Genomic DNA, 18181 nt, shown 5'->3' with positions numbered 1-18181 from the left:
GTTTCTCTGGAGCTCCTCCTTTCTTCCTCTTGTTTCTCCTCTGGAGCAGCACAATGCTTTCAAAACAAACACACACCTCCTTGGCCCATCCCCAGCCTGCCTGGGCCTTTCTCCAAGAGTTGTTGCTCCCAGATTCCAGTTCCTTCTGCCTGGTCCAGGGATCAGGATGGAGACGGGGAGGAGGTGACAATGGGTCGAGCAGGGTGTGGAGATTCCCTGTGCTGGTATTTCTTCCTGTGTAGAAAGCAGTTGTTCTCACAGCCCCTCTGAAGCAGGGTGGGCTCTGGTGAGGGCGGGGTGGTCTTCCCTCCCTGGGATGGTGGAGCTAGCCCTTCACTCCAGCTGTCCTCTGGCCCTCCCAGACTCAGGATGAAAGGGGCCCACAGAGGTCACTTTGTCCATCCCCCTGGCTTCAGGAAGGGGCATAACTGTATGACGGTCTCCCAGACCTATATGTTTACTAATCCCTTCAACAACCCTTCCCTGAGCACCAGCTCTGTGCCGCGTACCAGGAACTTTACCTAATGCCAGCTCCTTAAATCCTCACAAGGACCATTGGAGATGGACGTTATTACTTTACGTTGACTTAGCCAAAGATCCAGGTCAATCCAGCGCTCCTCTGTGACTCCTGACTCACACAGTGGGCTTGGTCTCATTCAGCTTTGGAGCCACCACTGCACCGCACATAATGTCTCAGTTACTGCATTTGTCTCACTGGCTTCCAATGATTTGCCTTCATGGGTCCCCACCCCTGCCAAACTGGCTGCAGCCCACAACCACTGGGGACAGGGAAGCCTTCACGGTGTGGCCTTGAGAAAGTTCTTTAACTTCTTCAAGTTCAAGTTTCTCATCTGTAAAACGGCAATACTCTCCTCACGGGTTTGACATAAAACAGTAAAACAAGAAGATATGTATATCTGCTTTGCACAATAAATTTAACTTAAAAAAGAGAAGCCCATCCCCACCTCCTCTGTAAGTGAGAAAAAGAATATAAAGCCAAGTGTTGGCCAGGGATGTGGAGCAAAGGAACTCTCATACTCAGTTGGTAAAAGTGGAAAACCATTGAGCAATTTCTTTTAAAGCTGAATATATGCATACAGTATGACCCAGCAATTTCATATATATACCAGGGGTACCAAAAAAAGTATACAAGTGGACACTTTGGTCAACGTTGTTCAAGCAGTAGTTTGCCGTAATCAGAAGTGTCTGGGCACTGATGGTAACCACTTTGAGCACCTCTTGTAATTGCAGAAGTCAAACGTGACTTGTGTTCATCTTTTGTTATCAGTGTATATTAAGTATTACAATTTTAATACAGTTTTCCTTTCTTAAAATACATATATATTTTTTAGCACCCTTTGTATATATCTCCAAGAGAAACGTTCATATGTGCATCAAAAGCCACGTAAAATAATTTCCATAGCAACACTAATCATAATAACCCCAAACTGGAAACATCCCAAAAGTCCAGCAGCAGCAGAATGAATTAATGCATTTTAGTATACGTGTGCAATGGAATACTATACTGCAACGAAAAAGAACGAACCACTGCTGCAAGGCTTGGGGAATTCTGAAATACTGAAAGTGTGCTATTTCTCTTTTGGGTGTGGTTACACAGTTGTGTTGACTCTGAAAATATATTAAGCTGTACACTTATGATTTATGCCCTTGTTTCTATAAATGTTACATTTCAATTAAAAGTTTACACTAATATAAAAAAGACAAACCAATTAAGCTACTTGTAGCACATAAATAAATCCTATCATGTTTGTGTGTAAAGAACAAGTTATTAAAAGATTTGGGTCCTTGGTGCATAGGGATTTTAAAAGTGTCTAACACTACATTTGTTTAAGTGGACATAGTGAGGTGGCACAAATGACAGCTATGCAGGAGGATGGCAAATACCGGGTGCAGAACGGAGGTTTCCATTGTGGTGGGAGAGAGGGGACTGAGATATGTACAAGGGTCTTCCAATGTTTTTCTAGCTTTATTTCTTAAGCCAGTTGGTTTTTATTATGGGTGTTCATTTTATTATTCTGTATACTTTATGATTTTCTGATGACCTGACATATTTCCTAGTTAAAAGTACCCCTCAGCATTAAAAAACAAAAATGGGAGAAGGGGGTGGGGAAATTGGGTCTTTTATCTTTGTTTTTCCAGTGCCAACTCAAAGCCTGGTACTCAACAAATGTTTGGTGAATGAAAGACCACTCGGCTAGTAAAAGCGGCAGAGCCAGGGTTCAATGTCTGGTCTTCCCACACCAAATCCCAATTCCAAGGCATGCCCACCACCCTGTTCCCCACCTGCCACAGTGGGGGCAGCTGGGGAGGGGTAGCAATAAATGGAGGCCTCAGTCTTACTCAGCTCTCTGTATCTGAACTGAATTACAAGACACAGAGAAGGAACAAAACAACTTCATTAATCAGAACTCTGCAAATTCAGAATGTGGTCGCCTGAATTTCTATGAATCATACTACCAAAATCTTTCAATGACTTGCTCTTTATCCAAAACCTTTTAAGATGTATCTATATGATAATTCTCATTTCATTTGTCTTTCTTTTATTATTGCATTTGTCCTCTTCCTGGGACAGAAAAGTCAAAGCCTGGTTGAAACAGGATTGCTGGGCCTATCCGTCTGGTGCAAGAGAACAAACAGCCTTCAGTACATTAATTCTTTGCATGCAAAGAGATATCACTAATTGCAGGCACCTTTTATCTGTTTGTTAGGCCCCACATGGAATGCAACCTCTGAGAGAAGCACTTCTCACCACTCAAAACCCACCGAGACAAGCTCAGCCCTGAGAGAGGCTTCTCGGAATGCAAAGGAGGGGCTGCCTCTGCAGCCATAAGCAGAGTTAGCTGGATAATGAACATATGGGAGGGCGGGAATGCATAGGCCTTGAGGATTGTTTTTAAGAAAGAGAAATTGGTCCTGTTTCTGTGGGAGGCTGATTAATAGAGCCAATAGTGTGAAGGGTTGTGAATAATGCCAGTGGTGGCTGAAGCCCATCAGGTATCCATCCCATCATGGCACACTGGTCTGCACGGCAGATTTCTCACCCTTACAGATACACATTGAAGCAAGGTGTCTACTTGGCAACACTGAGGAAGGGGGTAGTGTACTGTACCAACGATACTCTTCAAAAATACTCTCGTTCAGACTTCCCATTCAGACTGTCCTCTTGCCACCAGCACCCCATCCCCAGGCAGGCTGAATTCAATTAAACAATTATTCAATCACTCACTTACCAATTTAATATTGAATAAAATCCCATTTGGGCCAGCCACTGTATTAGATGCTGGGTGACAAAGATAACCGAGAGGGTCCCTACCTCTAGAATCTCAGAGTCAAGCTAACAAATAATTATGAGTGCATGTGATTAGGGCAATGATATAGGGAAATACAAAGGTGAGCCCACCAAGGAGGGTGAGGCTGGCTCCTTATCTACTTCCCCAAACTAACCCCCCCACCCCGCTCCTCCACAGGTACCCAGCTTTCCAGCCATGCACAACAGCACTTCCCAAACTCATTCCTGTGACAATTTGCCCTACTGTTCTCTCTTTTCCTACCCCCACCTGACTCTTAACCTCTGCTTCTCCCCCATGATTCAGCTCAAAATGATAAGCTCCAAATTCAGGTGGGTGGTTCATCTGAAAGAATGCGATCATGGAGGAAAACCCTGGGGATTATTTGTAATGTTTTATTTCCAAAGCAGGAGGTTCACGCCATTATTCTCTATGGCTTTCTATGTCTGAAGCATTTCATCATAATATATTTTCAAAACAGATTCAGTTCAAGCTACGCCTCCACCTTGCTCCCCACCTCTTGCTACATTTCCTTGTCAAGCATCGAGCTCAAAAATCCATTACGATTGGTCAGAAGCAACTTTGTGTTTCTAAAGATGCATGGAAATCATGATCACCAATCTAGCATCCTGGTTCCCTCTAGGGTAGGACATGCAATTGGGGAGCAATACAATAGTGGGGCTTCAGCAATAAAAGCAATGTTGCTATTTCTCCAATTGGGTGGCGAGTACATGGGGGTTTTATGTCTACAATATTATAGGATAAAGTAAACATTTGAAAAAGCAACTCTGTCCAGAGTGAGAGGGACAGGAAGGAAGAAGGAAGGGAGAAGGAGCTTTAGAGAAGTTAGACAAGGTGGAACAAGGAGTGGCTCATTGTAGGCATGGAGGGCCCATTGAGTAATCAGGTTTGACTCGCGGGCAGATAGCAGAGAGCAGTGGAAAAGGCTCCGGGCTGTGTCTCCCTGGAGTGAGCCATATGGTGGTGGCTAAAGAGCATGGATGCCATGACTAGGCTATCTGGGTTTTAGTCCCAATTCAATCTCGTATTAGCCTCATGACTTTGAGGAACTTACTTCCATTTCCTCATCCTGAAAAATGCTTGTGGGGATCAAATGAAATAAAGCGTGTCAAGTTTGTGCTGGTTGGTATCTAGTAAGGGCTGAATATTGTTATTATTTGTGTTACTGCTTATTAGTCACATGACCCTGAACAAGTCACTTCAGTTCTCCAAAACTTAGTGTTCTAATCCATGAAATGGGGACCTCATCCTCATTTATTACCCAAATAAATTCATGTGAATGAAAGCTCAGAGTGGTTCATAAGTAGGCATTAGTACTATTAGATTTTTTAAAATATAGGTAAAAAGACCGGGGAAGCTCCAACAGGAGAGAGGCTGTGTCCATTGAGCTCATTGTCATACCCCCAGGGCCTGGCACAGCATGGACACCGAATGTTATGGATCGAATTGTGTACCCCTCAACAAAAAAGATATGTTGAAGTCCTAACCCCTGATGGAACCTTATATGGAAATAGGGTCTTTCCGTAGGTAACCAAGTTAAAATGAGGTTATTAGGGTGGGCCCTAATCCAACAGGACTAAGGTCCTTATAAAAGGGGAATTTGGACACAGACAGACACACAGAGAGGGAAGACAGAGAATTGGAAGGACACATCTACAAGCCAAGGAACGCCAAAGACTGCCAGCAAGACACCAGAAGCTAAGAGGCAACAAAGGATCCTTCCTCTCCAGGTGTCAGAGAGAGCGTGGCCCTGCCCACACCTTGACTTCAGACTTCTAGTCTCCAGAATTGTGAGACAAGACGTTTCTGTCGTTCCAAGCCACCCAGTTTGTGGTACTTTGTTACGGCAGCCCTGGAAAACTAGTACACTTGGTAAAGATCTGTCGGATGAACACATGGTGCCCCCAGTGAGCCATGGCATCTCTTTGCCAGCAGAGGAGGATGTGCATGTCCAGGCAGGCAATGGGGAAGGGACCTGTCCTGTTCTGCGCTGGGTGGGGAGCAGCAGGGGACAGATGAGGCAGGATGTGAACCTGGGTAATCCAATGCCAACATCTGTGCTCTTCACCTCTACACTGGAGAAGCCCAACTAGCTCTGGAGCACCCTCCCTGCCCTAGCCTCCAGTGGCTTCCTCCCTCCCTGCCTCTGCTCTGGATGAATGCAAAGAAATGGGGCAGGGGACAATCACGAAGGTTCTAAAAAGGGAAGCAAAGATAGCACTTGATTGTGAAATTCTCGGCAGACTCATACACAGCACTGCTCACAGATGGTTGCCGGTACCAGGAGGCCTGGGTAAACCCCCAGTTGGAGGCCCCCTGCCCAGATGGGCAGAAGTCGTCATCACACACACACACTGCAGTGGTTGTGCTGTTGTGGCCATGAAGCAACAGCTCTTTGCGAGGCTGTTTGATGGCTGGAGGGGCCCTCAGCATGTTTTCTGGTCTTACCTCCTGCCCTTCCTCCTGGGCCCTAGTACAACCAGTGATGGAGGCCCAGAGTCTCCAGAGAAAGTTTGATCTCCAGGTAATTGGTAGAAATTCCTCCAACCTGAGCACTGCCCATCCCCTGGTCTGCCCTCTAAGGTTCCCCAAACTCCCTGGCTCCCTGTCGGCCGTCTGTACACTGGAAGTCATGCCATCTTCAGGGTCCTCCTAGGGATGTGGGCAGGGGAGACGCACCCCACACAAGGGAGTCTGGACCACACACACTGACTGACCAGAAAGAACATCTGCATCTCTTAGAACTCTGGTTCTCAGCCCTGCCATAGGAGCTTCCCCCAGGGAGCCTTAAAAACTCCACTGCCCAGGCCGCACTCCAAAAGAATTAAATCAGAATTTTTGGGGGTGGCACCTAGACATCAGAACTTTAAAAATGTTGCCTAGGTGATTCCAATGGGCAGTCAAATTGAGAAGCAATAATTTATTGGACAAAGGATTGCTGCAAAGAGAGGGAACCTGGACTCCAGCTGGATGGAAAACAGCAGGAAAGCAATCATATCAAAAGCCTTCTAGACAAGAAGAATGGTAGTTGCTAGGGGCTGGGAGTGAGGGGGGGATGGGGAGTTATTGTTTCATGGGTACAGAATCTTAGTTTGGGAAGATGAAAACAAAAAAGTTCTGAAGATGGATGGTGGTGATGGTTGCACAACAATGTGAATGTACTTAATGCCACAGAACTGTACACTTAAAATGGTTAAAGAATACGAGACAGAGTCACAGACTTAGAAAGATATTTCATCTAAACTAAAGCTAGGATATTGAATGAGGTAACATCTAGAAATCTTTCACAGGCTTCCTTTCATCTCGAGACCTACATCTATGTCGATATCTGCATTTCTATCTATATCTTTATAGGTAGATAAAGAGCAAAGATGTGGCTTTAGAGACCAGGGCTAAGATCATCTACACCCTCGTATTCCCAGTTATTATGTACGATGTGAAAGTTGAACAGTGAAGATAATTACTGGGGGAAAAAAGATCCACTTAAAATATGGTGCTGGAGGAGCGCTCTACGATACCCTGGACCGCCAGAAAGATGAACAAGTGAGTCCTCCAGCAAACTAAGCCTGAGACATCGCTGGAGGCACAAATGACAAAACTGAAGCTGCCCTACTTCAGGCACGTCATGAGAAGGCAGGGTCCTTTGGAAAAGACAATAATGCTGAGAAAAATAGACGGCAGCAGGAAAAGAGGAAGAAAATATGAGATGGGTTGACTTCATAAAAGAAGCCGCAGGCATGAGTCTGCAGGAGCTGAGCGGGGCTGCTGAGGGCAGGACACTGTGGACGTCACTCATTCACCGCGTCACTGGGAGTCAGAGCCGACTCAACGGCACGTACCACACATATAAAGATATAAAGATATGCGCTGGGGAGGGGATCTGGACAAGCTGTCTTTAAAAACCTAAGACTATCCAGGAATTTTCAGTAAAAGAGAGGTAATGAGAGAGAATAGAGCTATCAGATATTAAGGCACATTAGGCAGCTATAGTGATTTTTAAAATGTGATTGGTTTATCAATAAATGAGACAGAGAACTGGTAGAATAGAAAACTCACAAATGCGTATGTGAAGGCAGTTTTTGATGAACATGGAATTGCAAATCATAGGAAAAAAGAATCTCTCAATAGTGTCAGGACAACACATGTGTAGTCATTGGGGGTTTAAAAAACAAAAAGTCCTCAGGCACCTGGAGCCCCAAGGAGGTGTGGGGAGAGGCAGCTGAGGAGCGTTGCCCACGGAGGCCAGGGAAGCAGGAGTTGTTCAGGGGAGATTTGGGAATGGGGTGAGTCCAGGGCGGGGTGATGCCTGTGGCTATTAACACAGCTGATATGAATGAGAAGGGAAGACAGTTGGACCAGGGGCCCAGAGAAAAAAAGGTCCCCTTTTCCAAAGGCCCAAGAGACAAAAGGCTGAGAGTGGGACTGAGAAGCAAAGGAAGGGAGGTGTAGCCAGAAAGGACAGTGGGGCCTAAGGACCCAATGGTAAGAGAGGGAGCCGGCCAGCCTGACAGCCACAGGGCTTGGTTCCAGGGGCGACTGTGAGGGCAATTCCAGTTTTTTGTGTAGGGCTCCTTACACTATGCTAAAGGAGTCTAAATGGCTGACTAGGTGTGTGTGGGCCTGAGGAGAACCCCAAGGAAGGAGCTGGAAGGCATAAGCCACGGAAAATTATGGGCCCAAGGAGACGCTTCCCTTCCTTCTCCGTGAAATGATAGGCTGTGGCATAGGTGGGCTCTGGATTCCCACGTGGCTCATCATGTCCTCCTCACCACTTAGTCTCCTTGAGGAAGTCCTTGGGGACTTCCTCTCCGAGCCACTGGAGTAAGGACAAAGCAGGGGAGGGGGTCCATCCTGGTTGTCCTGAGGCAGGAGACAGTAGGTGCTGTGAGGGCTGATCTGGGCGGCCCATCTTGGATGGGGTCCAGAAGGCTCTGGGACAGGTGGTCTCTGGAATGTCCATGCCCGCAGGCCGGGACACGGGGGCCAACTGGGAGCCAGCTGCTCAGCCTGTCTTGCTGCCAGGCAAGGCCTGTGCAGCCCCCTGCTGTCCCTGGGTCAACAAAGGCCTTTCTGTGTGGAGGGCAGGGGTGAGTGTTCAGCCATGGAGAAATGGGTGAACGGAGCCCAAAGTGAAGGCAACAAAAACATCTTTTTGAGCGGTGGAGGAGCCATGCTTCCCACTCCCACCTGCCCTAAGGGCTCAGGGTCCAGGCAGCTCCCTCAGCCCCCATGAAAGCTGTCTTTCTAGGGGCGCTGATAGAGAGGGCAAGGAGGAAACCCTGTCCAGAAGATAAGGGGAGGGGGCCTGGGAGGAAGACCCATGAAGCACCTTGGAATGGAGCTAGTCACTTCACGATTATGCAATGCCTCACAAGTAGTAAAATGTAGGGCTGCTTCCATCAGAGAGCACCTCCTCCTACACAGCTGACACTTGGCTAAGTGCTTAACTTATCTCTTTGAAGACAGGAGAGCACTGCGGTCAAGAGCTCAAATACAATCTGAGGGCCGGTTGCTGCTCTGGCGCAGCAGGCGTGTGGCCTGGGGCAAGTTTCTCAACCTCTCTGAGCTGAAGTTTCCTCATCTTGTGCCTCTGACCCCAAACTCCACAGTATGTCCCCTGGGGCCACCTTCACTGCCTGGACATGGCAAGGAGGAGCTAAGTGGACCAAAGAGATGTTGTATTTTTCAGGCCAGGCAGCACAATGCCACACAGAAGCCCCCTGGCCAGGTATAGGACGCGGAAGGCCCAGGACCCTGGATTGGCCTGAAGCCCCCACCCCCTTGAACAAAGGAGAGGAGACCCGAGTTAGAAGCAGAGCTGGGATAGATCACAGGTCTGGCGACTCTTGGCGTAGTGCCCCTCCACAATAGGCCCTCAGGGGATCTCTGCTTTTCCAATACAGGCCTAACAGACTAGTCTTTCCCTCTTGGCTCTACCGCCAGAATATCCAGAATAAGTAAATCCTTAAGACACGGAAGGCAATGGGTGGTTGCCTGGGCTGGAGAAAGGCAGGAATGGGAATAACTGCTTAATGGGTACGGGGTTTCCTTTTGGGGTGATAATGTTGGAACTAGATAGAGGTGGCAGTTGCACACATTGTGAATATACTAAATGCCACCAAACTCTTCACTTTAAAAATGGTTAATTTCATGTTAGGTGAATTTCACCTCAATTAAAAATAAGGGTAACTGTGGCTAAGAGATTAAAGGAATAAGAGTGGGCAAGTGCCAAATGGTGGAGGGAAGGTGAAGGAGGGGCTGAGGTTTGAGGCAGGGAGGAGAACTTGGCAGAAGTTTCAGCCTCTGAGCTATTTGCTTCCTCTCAGACTTTAGACTGGAAGCTCCTGGGGGGTGGGGGCAGGGGCGCTCATTTTTTCAGCTGTTTTTAATTTTCAGAGCAGAGTATCATCACAGGTATATGGAGGTTTTAAAACCTCTGGCACCAATGGAATGAAATCAAACATGTTCAGCAGCAGGAAGATTACCCACCACCCACACCAGGGAAGTGAAGATGGCACTGGGCTGAGTGTGTGTGCCACCTAAAGGCAGCAGGGGGGTTGCCTACGAATTCCCAGGGAAGAGAGGGCCTGCCCATTCTCCCCTTGCAGGCCCCAGCATCCCCAGAGGGTAGCACCCACTGGGGTTTGGGGTGGGGGAAGGGATTGGGTGAGCACCATGGCTCTTTTGTCAGACCCAGGAAGGAGAGTGGGGCAGCTACAGGATGTAGGGGGGTGAGGAGTTCCCTCCGGAATCTATCCCCCTACTTCCCTCCCCTCTGCTTGCTCAGCTCCTGCACATGCTCAGTGTGCCCATGAATTGGGTTGGCTGGGGGAGGGCATTGACTGGCACCCCCACTTAAAGGGCCAGTGCCATCAGGCCTGTACCCAACAGGGGCAATGGGACACGGCCACCCTCTTTCCTCATACTGAATTTCTTCACCTCAGACCCCCCCTTCCTGACTTCCTGGCAGCTTCATCCTGCCCCCTCAGTTCCTCTGTCCACCCCACTACCTCTCATTCCCTGACCCCATTGCAGGCAGGGTCTGTCCACCAGACACAGCAGTTTCCACCTGGGTTGGGGGATTCCTGGATGGGGAAGAAAAGAGGATCCCAGACCAGGGGACGCAGGGGTGCTGGGAAGCTTCTGCAATCACTCTTGTGAAAATATCTGCCTCTCTCGCCCTCTCTCCCCTGACCCAGGTGACCAAGAAGGTCCCGGAAAGCCAATGGACACGAGAGAAGTAAGGCACTGAGCATTTGCTCGGGAAAGGCCTGGGGTGGAGAAGGGAGTGTGTCCAAGCCTGTCTTCCCCAGGTGAAGGGGCTATGTGTGTTGGGGGTGGGGGACTGTTAACTGGAGATTAGGTCACCATGGTGGGGTAGGGAGAAGCCCAGGCCTCAGGACCAGGCAGCCTGAGAGGGAAAGAGGGGAGGCGAAATGAACCTGTGCCTGGCGACCACATGTGGCTGAGCTGCCCCTCCCCAGTACTGAACCTAGAGATGACCCAGCTGCACCCTGGGATGGGGGTGGTGGGGCACTGATGTCCAGGAACCATATAGGGTAAGGGGGTGACACTGACTCTTCCTCATGAATCCCTTTCAGCCCCTCCTGACACTTTCCCAGCTCATATCCTCCTCCTTTGTTTTCTTCTTACTCTATCCTGTCCCCAACCAGCCTTGGGGAAATTAACCCACCTGGGTGCAGCCCTGACCAAGAGCCCTTCAGCCATTGTGTGTGTGTGTGTGTGTGTGTGTGTGTGTGTGTGTGTGTGTGTGTGTGTGCTGGAAGTGGGCAGCGCCAGCTGGCAGCTTCCTGTCTCCAGGTTTCTCAGCTTCTGAGCCAAGAAGGGCCAAACTCCTCACCTGTCCCCTCCAGTGTGTGGCTCTTTCCTATTCAGGGACACAATGGCCCAAGCCACCTCCTGGACACACCCTTACCACCCTCTTCCTCAATACAGCAGCTACATCCATCCCCCCAACACACTGTTCTGGATTCTTCTCTCCCTTCCTAGTTATTAACACACACACACACACACACACACCTCCTGGTAAACAATCTTTGTCCTGGCCCCTGGCCCTCCTCCTCCCCTCTCCTGTAGGACTCCTTGTTGAGGAATGCGGCAGCTAGGAGGCCACCGAGCTTGCCCAGGGGCCTTTGGGTCCCTAGCCAGCGTCCCATAGTGGAAGGCAGGCCTTGGGCCAGCATTTCTGGAGTCTGGAAAGTCACTCCCTCTCTGAGTCTTGGGTTTTCCCATCTGCAAAGTGGGGACAATCCTCTGGCCTTTCCTGACAGAGCTGTCCAGGATCAAAGGGAAAGAGGCCAAAACCCTTGGCCAGGGTTCCAGGGGCAGACCCCACAGGGATATGAGATTTTGCTTCCTTGAAACCCATCCCTTCCTCAATCTGTTCTCTCTTTGTTTCGTGGTAGAAGGCGCTGAGGCCTGGGTGTGGCAGGGCAGAAATGAAAGCTGCCCTGGCAATACACAGGGTTCATCAACATTTCCATCTAGCAGGTTCCAGGCCTAAGTCCTTCTCTTGCCCAATGTGGCCTGTCAAGATGAGCCTTCCTGGAATGGAAGCTAGGCCAGGCCTCCGCCCCTCCCTGTGCACGGTGACAGAGCCAACAAAGGCTCACTGGTGAGTTGACTAACTCCCCCCTCCACCACCGCAGTCTGACACTGCAGACCAACAGGGGTGCTGGGAAGGTGATGGAAGAAAGAGACAGGTGTCTGGGGGTGGGTGGGTCTGAGTGTGAGGGGTGTATGAGCTCGTTTCAGAGCCTACCACTGCTGGCATGTTGGTGGTATTTGCGTCATCCAGGCTGACTCAGCCCTCTACTATGTGCAGACAGGTGAGGGGCTCACCTCAGAGGGAAGTAACCATACAGGTGATTGGACTAAGAGGAGCAGGGTGCGCAGCTGCATGGCCAGCACCTGGAAAGCCAGGCTACCAGCTCGGCTAAGGATCGATTCACGGCCCTTCTCTATTGGGCTTATTTTCCATCAGAGGAAAACTGCCATTGAGTGCTTGTAAGTGTCCTTCCAAGAGGCAAGGGGGCAAACAGATGACTAACCTCCTGCCCAACCCCTGGCTGGGAGATGTGGGGGGGTGGGAGGCTGTCAAGGGCAAGGAGACACAGGGCACCCAGACTTCGTCTAGCCCAACCCCCTAAAGTGTAGGGAAGACAGGGAGAACAAACCCTGAAGGAATCCCTGGACTTTCTCCAAAAGTCCCAGCCCTCTCTCCCCTGGGGAAGCTCTAGCTTCTCCCATTGGTCTGGCATCCTAAGTCAAGTTCCCGCTGAACCCAGGGGCTCCTGACTGAGCCCCCCACCTCTGCATCCCCCTCTAGAAAACCTTCAGAGCAGTCTGGAGCAGAATTCAGGCATCCTGGGTATCCAGATAGGTCCTCCGTGAAGAGGTCTGCTGTCCTCCCGGGCTTGGGAAAAGGGGGCACTGGGACCCCACTCCCAAACCTCTCTGGGACGAACGTGCTTTGATTCTCAGAGCCCTGGTGAAATCAATCCCAGCCACTCACATTTGATTTCACCAGAACCATTTAATTTCTTCGTGAAACCTAAGACGACAGCAAAGAACAAACTGCGGAAATGACAAGGTGGACGTCTGAACTATTTGAGCTATTCTCATGGGGCACAGGGTTGCTGAGAGTGGTTCTCATCTGTCGCCTGCCTCGGTGAGACCCAGCTGGCCTGAGTGTACGTGAAACGGGACTGTCTCCGTGGGTCAACACGACTGGGGGGCATCCCTAGGTGCCCAGCTCCCCACTGCCTCGGCTGCCTTCTCGGTTCCACATCTCGTTCTCCTGCCGAAGCCGCTGGTTCTCCGTCTGGAGCCTCTCTACCTCAGCAGTCAGCTCCTCCACGTGGCGACCAGGCTGCCGGCCACTGCGCTCCTGCAGCTGCTGTAGCCTCCGTGTCTCCTCCTCGGCCTGCGACAGCCTCCGCTCCAGATCCAGGTAGTCTTGCACCAGCTCCTGCTTGCTGCGGCCCTGCAGGCTCTCAGTGTGGTAGCGCTCAGCGGCCTCAGAAAAATCCCTCTGCTGGAACTCACCGTGAGCGTGGCCCTGCCTGTCACTGTCCCCAGCCTCATTCTCCCCACTGGGGCCTGGGTGGGAGGCCCTGCCAGGCACATCCAGGTCGGGTTCCTCAGGGTCTCGGTCATTCATCAGGAACTGGGTGGTGTTGTAAGGCGCCACGGGCTGGCCCTTGGCAAACATCTCCTCGCGGATCTGGGAAGCCCTCTGGCTCTGCCTCTCATCCCGCTGTTGCTTCTCGGCCCAGCTCAGCTCTAGGTAGGGTCGCCAATGCCGCTTGCGCTTTGAAGGCCGCCGGCGGTGCTTCTTCCGGCCCAGTGTGGACTCCACTGAGTAGCCCCTCCGGCACTGGGTCCGGAGACCCCTACTCTTCCAGCCCAGGCCACCACCAGCCCCCATAAGATCTTCCTCCTCTGAGGGGCTACTATCCATCCGGGGTGTCGGGGGCAGGGAACCACCAGGGTCATGAGGCTCAGGGGGTGTTTCTGGGCTCCCAGGAGCACTGGAGATCTAAAAAGAGAGCATGAGGAAGGATAGATGACAGCCAGCTTGTCCCTGGTGGTAGAATCCTTTCCTGTCCCCCACAGCCTGAACCTGACCTTTCCACACACAGCTAACTTGGTCCTTCTGTAAGTCTCACCCTTCTGCCACCATTTGTTTGTTTATGGCTTACCTGTCTACCGTCTGTCCCCCAACCGGCCCCAAGCAAACTCACAGGAGAGCAGGAATTTCGCCTGGGTATTTCACTCTGTAATTTCAATGCCTAGAACTGTACCTGGCACAGAGTAGGCATTCAGTATATACTATTTGAATGAATGAATGATATAGGAAAGGAGAAAAGCAGGATGGAAAGTGGCTCTGATGCATTTGCTTGTTCAGATGCCCAAAAGGTACTTGCTCTTCCCTCTTCCTAGAAAGCTTGTCTTTCAGACATGACTGGTTTCATGGGCAAGCAACCCATGCAGTTGCACAGAGGCCCCTTCCACTTCAGAAGAGCCCCACACTTTGCTTAATGCTCTGCTGTCATTGTCTTGAACTTCTTAATAATTTTTGAATCAAGAGTCCTTTGCACTGTGCTCCACAACTTAGGTAGCTGATCCTGCTTCCAGCTTTTTGGATAGCCAACTCTTTTATCCTTTAGGGCTTCGTTCTAATGTCACCTCTTCATAGAGGCCCTCCCTGACCCCTCTATCGAAAGTAGCCCCCCCATCTCCCTTCCCCACTGACTCCCCATCACATGACCCAGTTAACAGCCCATGTCAAATTTAGCATGGCACCATTCACCATCTGTCTTCCTCCGCTAAGAATGTGTCTTGTCTGTTTAGTTCTCCACTGCGTCCCTATGCATGGCCCAAGGTAAGCAGTACTTAACAAACACATGTTAAATGACATAAGGCCCAGAAGAGAGGGGGATCCAAAAGATATTAGAACACAAGACTCTCCTTTCTGTCATTCTAGGGTGAAGAAGATAAAGTACATTTATTCCAGGCAAAAGTTGGGGCAGGAAAGAGAATTAACCATACAGGTCAACTTCCAGTCTGTAGCTGAGAGAATGATAGAACTTATCTAAGAGGTGGAAAGGATTCTGTCAAGAGAGTGTGTGTGTTCGGGGCATCTGGTTATCTCTGCCCTGGTGAGGGTGGGAGTACTAGTGTGGGGGAGGGGAAATGAGTTGCTCTAAGTTTGTGGTTTGGGGAAGTCTAATAATAACTATAATACTACCGCTGGTATGTTATTTTATAATATACAATATGGTTCAGAGACATCTGAGCATGAGTCCATACAATCATGGGGCATGTAAGGGAGATGAATGCAGTCCTGTAAGGGCCAGAGGTATGTTACGTGTGTTCTGGAGACTCTGAAGAGAACTTCAGGGGAAAGGAAGTATGTTAGAGGGTGTGTGCGTGTGTTGTTTGTTGTTGTATTGTTACTTCACCTGCAGGGAGACCATCAATCAAGGGTGATAGGCCTTGTCTCCATAAGTGTCTTGGGCCACATGAGACAGAGCTCTGTCCCAGCTGGGAAGAAGCAAGGCTGCTGGGAACTATGAGGCAGGTGGCTTGTTTATATGTACACAATCATTCACCTGCTCCCAACCCTCAGCAAATGTCCCCTAATGATCTTTCCCCTTACCGAAGCCAGCCTTGCCCCTCAGCCCCGCATGCTGCCTCCTTCCTGGAGGCTTGTCCGTCTACCACCATTACCACTATTGCAGGTAAGCTGTTTGACTGGGGTGAGTCATTTGCCCCCTCTGAACCTTCTAGCCCTCACATGTCATGAAGTCCAAATTAAATAAATCCAGGAAACACTGGAAGTGGCTAGGCAGGATGAGTCAGAGAAGCTGCGTTCGCTCCTCAACTATAGGGAGTTGTGGACTAGGAAAGAAGAATGGGCAAGGTGGAGGCAGTAAGAGAGAGCATGGGCTGGGGGGGTTTGGGCTTCTTTGCTAGATGAGAAGGGGACATTCTGAGGGCCTGATACAATCTGTCTCTCCTTCTCTCCTGGGTGATATCCTACCCCCACCCCATCCCAAATTATGAACCAACTGCTCAAACTATTTTCCCTGCTTCAGACTTGGTTCTCAGCCTGGACAAAATGCAAGGCAAGGTTCTGCTGACAGAAGGCCTTAAGTTTAAACCTTGGGTCTTGTGCTTGCTGGCTGCATGATTCTAGAGAAAGTCTTTCAGCTCTTAGAGCCTTAGCTTCTTTAAAATAGAAATTTAAAAATCCTACTTTGAAGGGCTACTGGACTGTCATGAAATAGCATAGATGTAGCATCTGGCATATCGCCCAGCACATATTAGGGACTCATTTAAAAATACTGGTTTTCCAAATCTGCCAACACATCTTAGATAAGCCAGGATCCCAAATGGCGAGATCCACGTTCATGGCGCCCAGGCAGTCGGGCGAGGAGGCTTACCTTGGCCTCCTCCAGGGCTGCTGGCAACTCTATTACAGTAGGTCTGGTTCGGAGTGGTCACCTTCTTCTGTTCCAAATGTCTCAGCAGATGCCCAGTGACACCTGCTTTAAATAACAACAGAAACTTAAATCCTGAAGGAGAATTCTCGGGAAGACTCTGGCTGCCCAGGAATGTTTTTTTTTTACCAAGGCAGCAGCAGCCATTTTGTAGCACCAAACCTGCACACCCTCATTTTCAAATGAAGGCCCTGTAGGCTGCCTCCACACCCCGGTTTTCACACCTCTAGCCAGCAAGGGGCAAATAGGGATTAAGAAGTCTTCTTTCCAGTCCTGTTTGTCAGGCTCCAGGCCAGGACGTACATCCTATACTGTTCTCCTAGAAATCACTGTGGTCCAGACTGCCAACTAGGGAGTTAGGCCAAGAAAGGGGTGGGGCAAAGAGACTGCCTGAGGTCAATATACAAACAGCAATGACCTGGAGAGGCTGGGAGTGGAGTGGGGCAGTGGCTCCAACAAGAAAATATGTAGCAGGCTCAGGACAAGTGCTTTCCAGAGGCCTCCATCTTAACTGCAACCTCCCATCTCCTCCCCAGGCTGCGCTCCAGAAGTCAGTGTTTCAAGAAACATGGCTGGGCCTGGGCTGAAGCTGGGACTGAGGCCTTTTCATCTACAGGGCCTGGCCTGCCTCTCTCCTTCCTCTCAGGATACGGAAACAGAGGAAAGGGGGAGAAGTCTTCGCATTGCACGCAGCTGAGAGGAAACGCAACTGGGATAAGGATGGATTCCTTGGAAAAGGAAAACTGGTGCGGGAAGGAGGTTTTTACAAAGGCGGAACTGACCTATTTGCTGTCAAGAGCTATGCACACGACTACATCTGTGTGATCGCCTGTCTGTGCAATTCCCAATGCTTCAGCCCTACCTTGTGCTGCAGTTGCAGCAGCTCTGGTCAAGTCGCTCAGGCACTACAGCTGGGGGAGGGCGCAGCCTGATCGCTCGGCGCCTGCTGGGGATTGTAGTTCTTCTCGCCTGGGAAGGCTCACCAAGATGCTGTCACGTCAACAGCCACACCAAGAACTCCAAAACCCATCGACCCTTGAGCGGGTGTCGTCCCGCGCTCACCGCTGCCTCCTTTGATTGGTCAATTCGTCTGCCAATATACTCACTTTCGTCAACGATTAGCTGTGCGGAAGCACAACGAGATCCGCCCCCGAACCGCAATTAAAGAGTTCATTGATGGCGTTAATCTTTACTAGGCAGAAAATAAATCCGGCTGAGACGGGAGGGGCTTGGGCGCGGAGGGATCCTCGGCCCTAGAGGAAGGCGACGAGAAGGATCGGTGGCCGCCGCCGCCATTTTGGGCTGGGAGGAGGCAGCGGAGGGACTCGCTGCGCAGTGAGAGCACCCCGTGGGGGGTGGTCCGGGCGCGGGGAGAGGCCGGGCCGAGTGGGTTGCCTGAAGTGGCGGTGCCGGGAGACGGCGGGACGTGGGACCGGGGACCGGAGGGTTGAAGGTTGGAGTCCTCCCGGCCGGGCCTGGTCCTCAAACCGTCCCGGCAGCCCTGCAGCCTCGCCTCTCACGGAGGGCGGGGTTCTTGGGTAGTAACTTCGTGTTTCCCGAGATCCTAATTGGGGAGAGACTGGGTGAAACGACTCTCCTTGCTCTCCTTTCACGGGGCCGCAGATCTTGAGGCCGAGCTCCGCCAAGCTTCCTTGCTCAGCCCCATTCGGCCTGGGTATGGCGGCGAGGCCCAGCGTAGCGGGACCCGCTCTTGGACGGGCAAGGTGGGGGCGACGCCAGATTCCCAAGACTGGCGCCTCGGGGGCGGGGGGCGGTCGTAGCACCGAGTGTGCGTCCCTCTGGCGCGGCCGCGAGCCGCAGGCT

General features: G+C 50.7%; 1 protein-coding gene across 1 annotated transcript; it reads right to left on the bottom strand.

The window, feature by feature from the left end:
- Positions 1–12874: 12874 nt before the first annotated feature.
- HEXIM2 (HEXIM P-TEFb complex subunit 2) lies at positions 12875–17653 on the bottom strand (the record flags this gene model as incomplete). The annotated part of the gene is given in 4 exon segments (XM_081028032.1): positions 12875–13890; positions 16301–16331; positions 16333–16402; positions 17551–17653. Coding segments are annotated over 4 exon segments (1002 nt in total). The 3' UTR covers positions 12875–13092.
- Between the last annotated feature and the right edge of the window lie 528 nt (positions 17654–18181).

Source organism: Rhinolophus hipposideros (genome assembly GCF_964194185.1).
Source record: "Rhinolophus hipposideros genome assembly, chromosome: 20".
Lineage (NCBI taxonomy): Eukaryota > Metazoa > Chordata > Mammalia > Chiroptera > Rhinolophidae > Rhinolophus > Rhinolophus hipposideros.
This window is presented reverse-complemented; position numbering and strand designations above follow the sequence as displayed.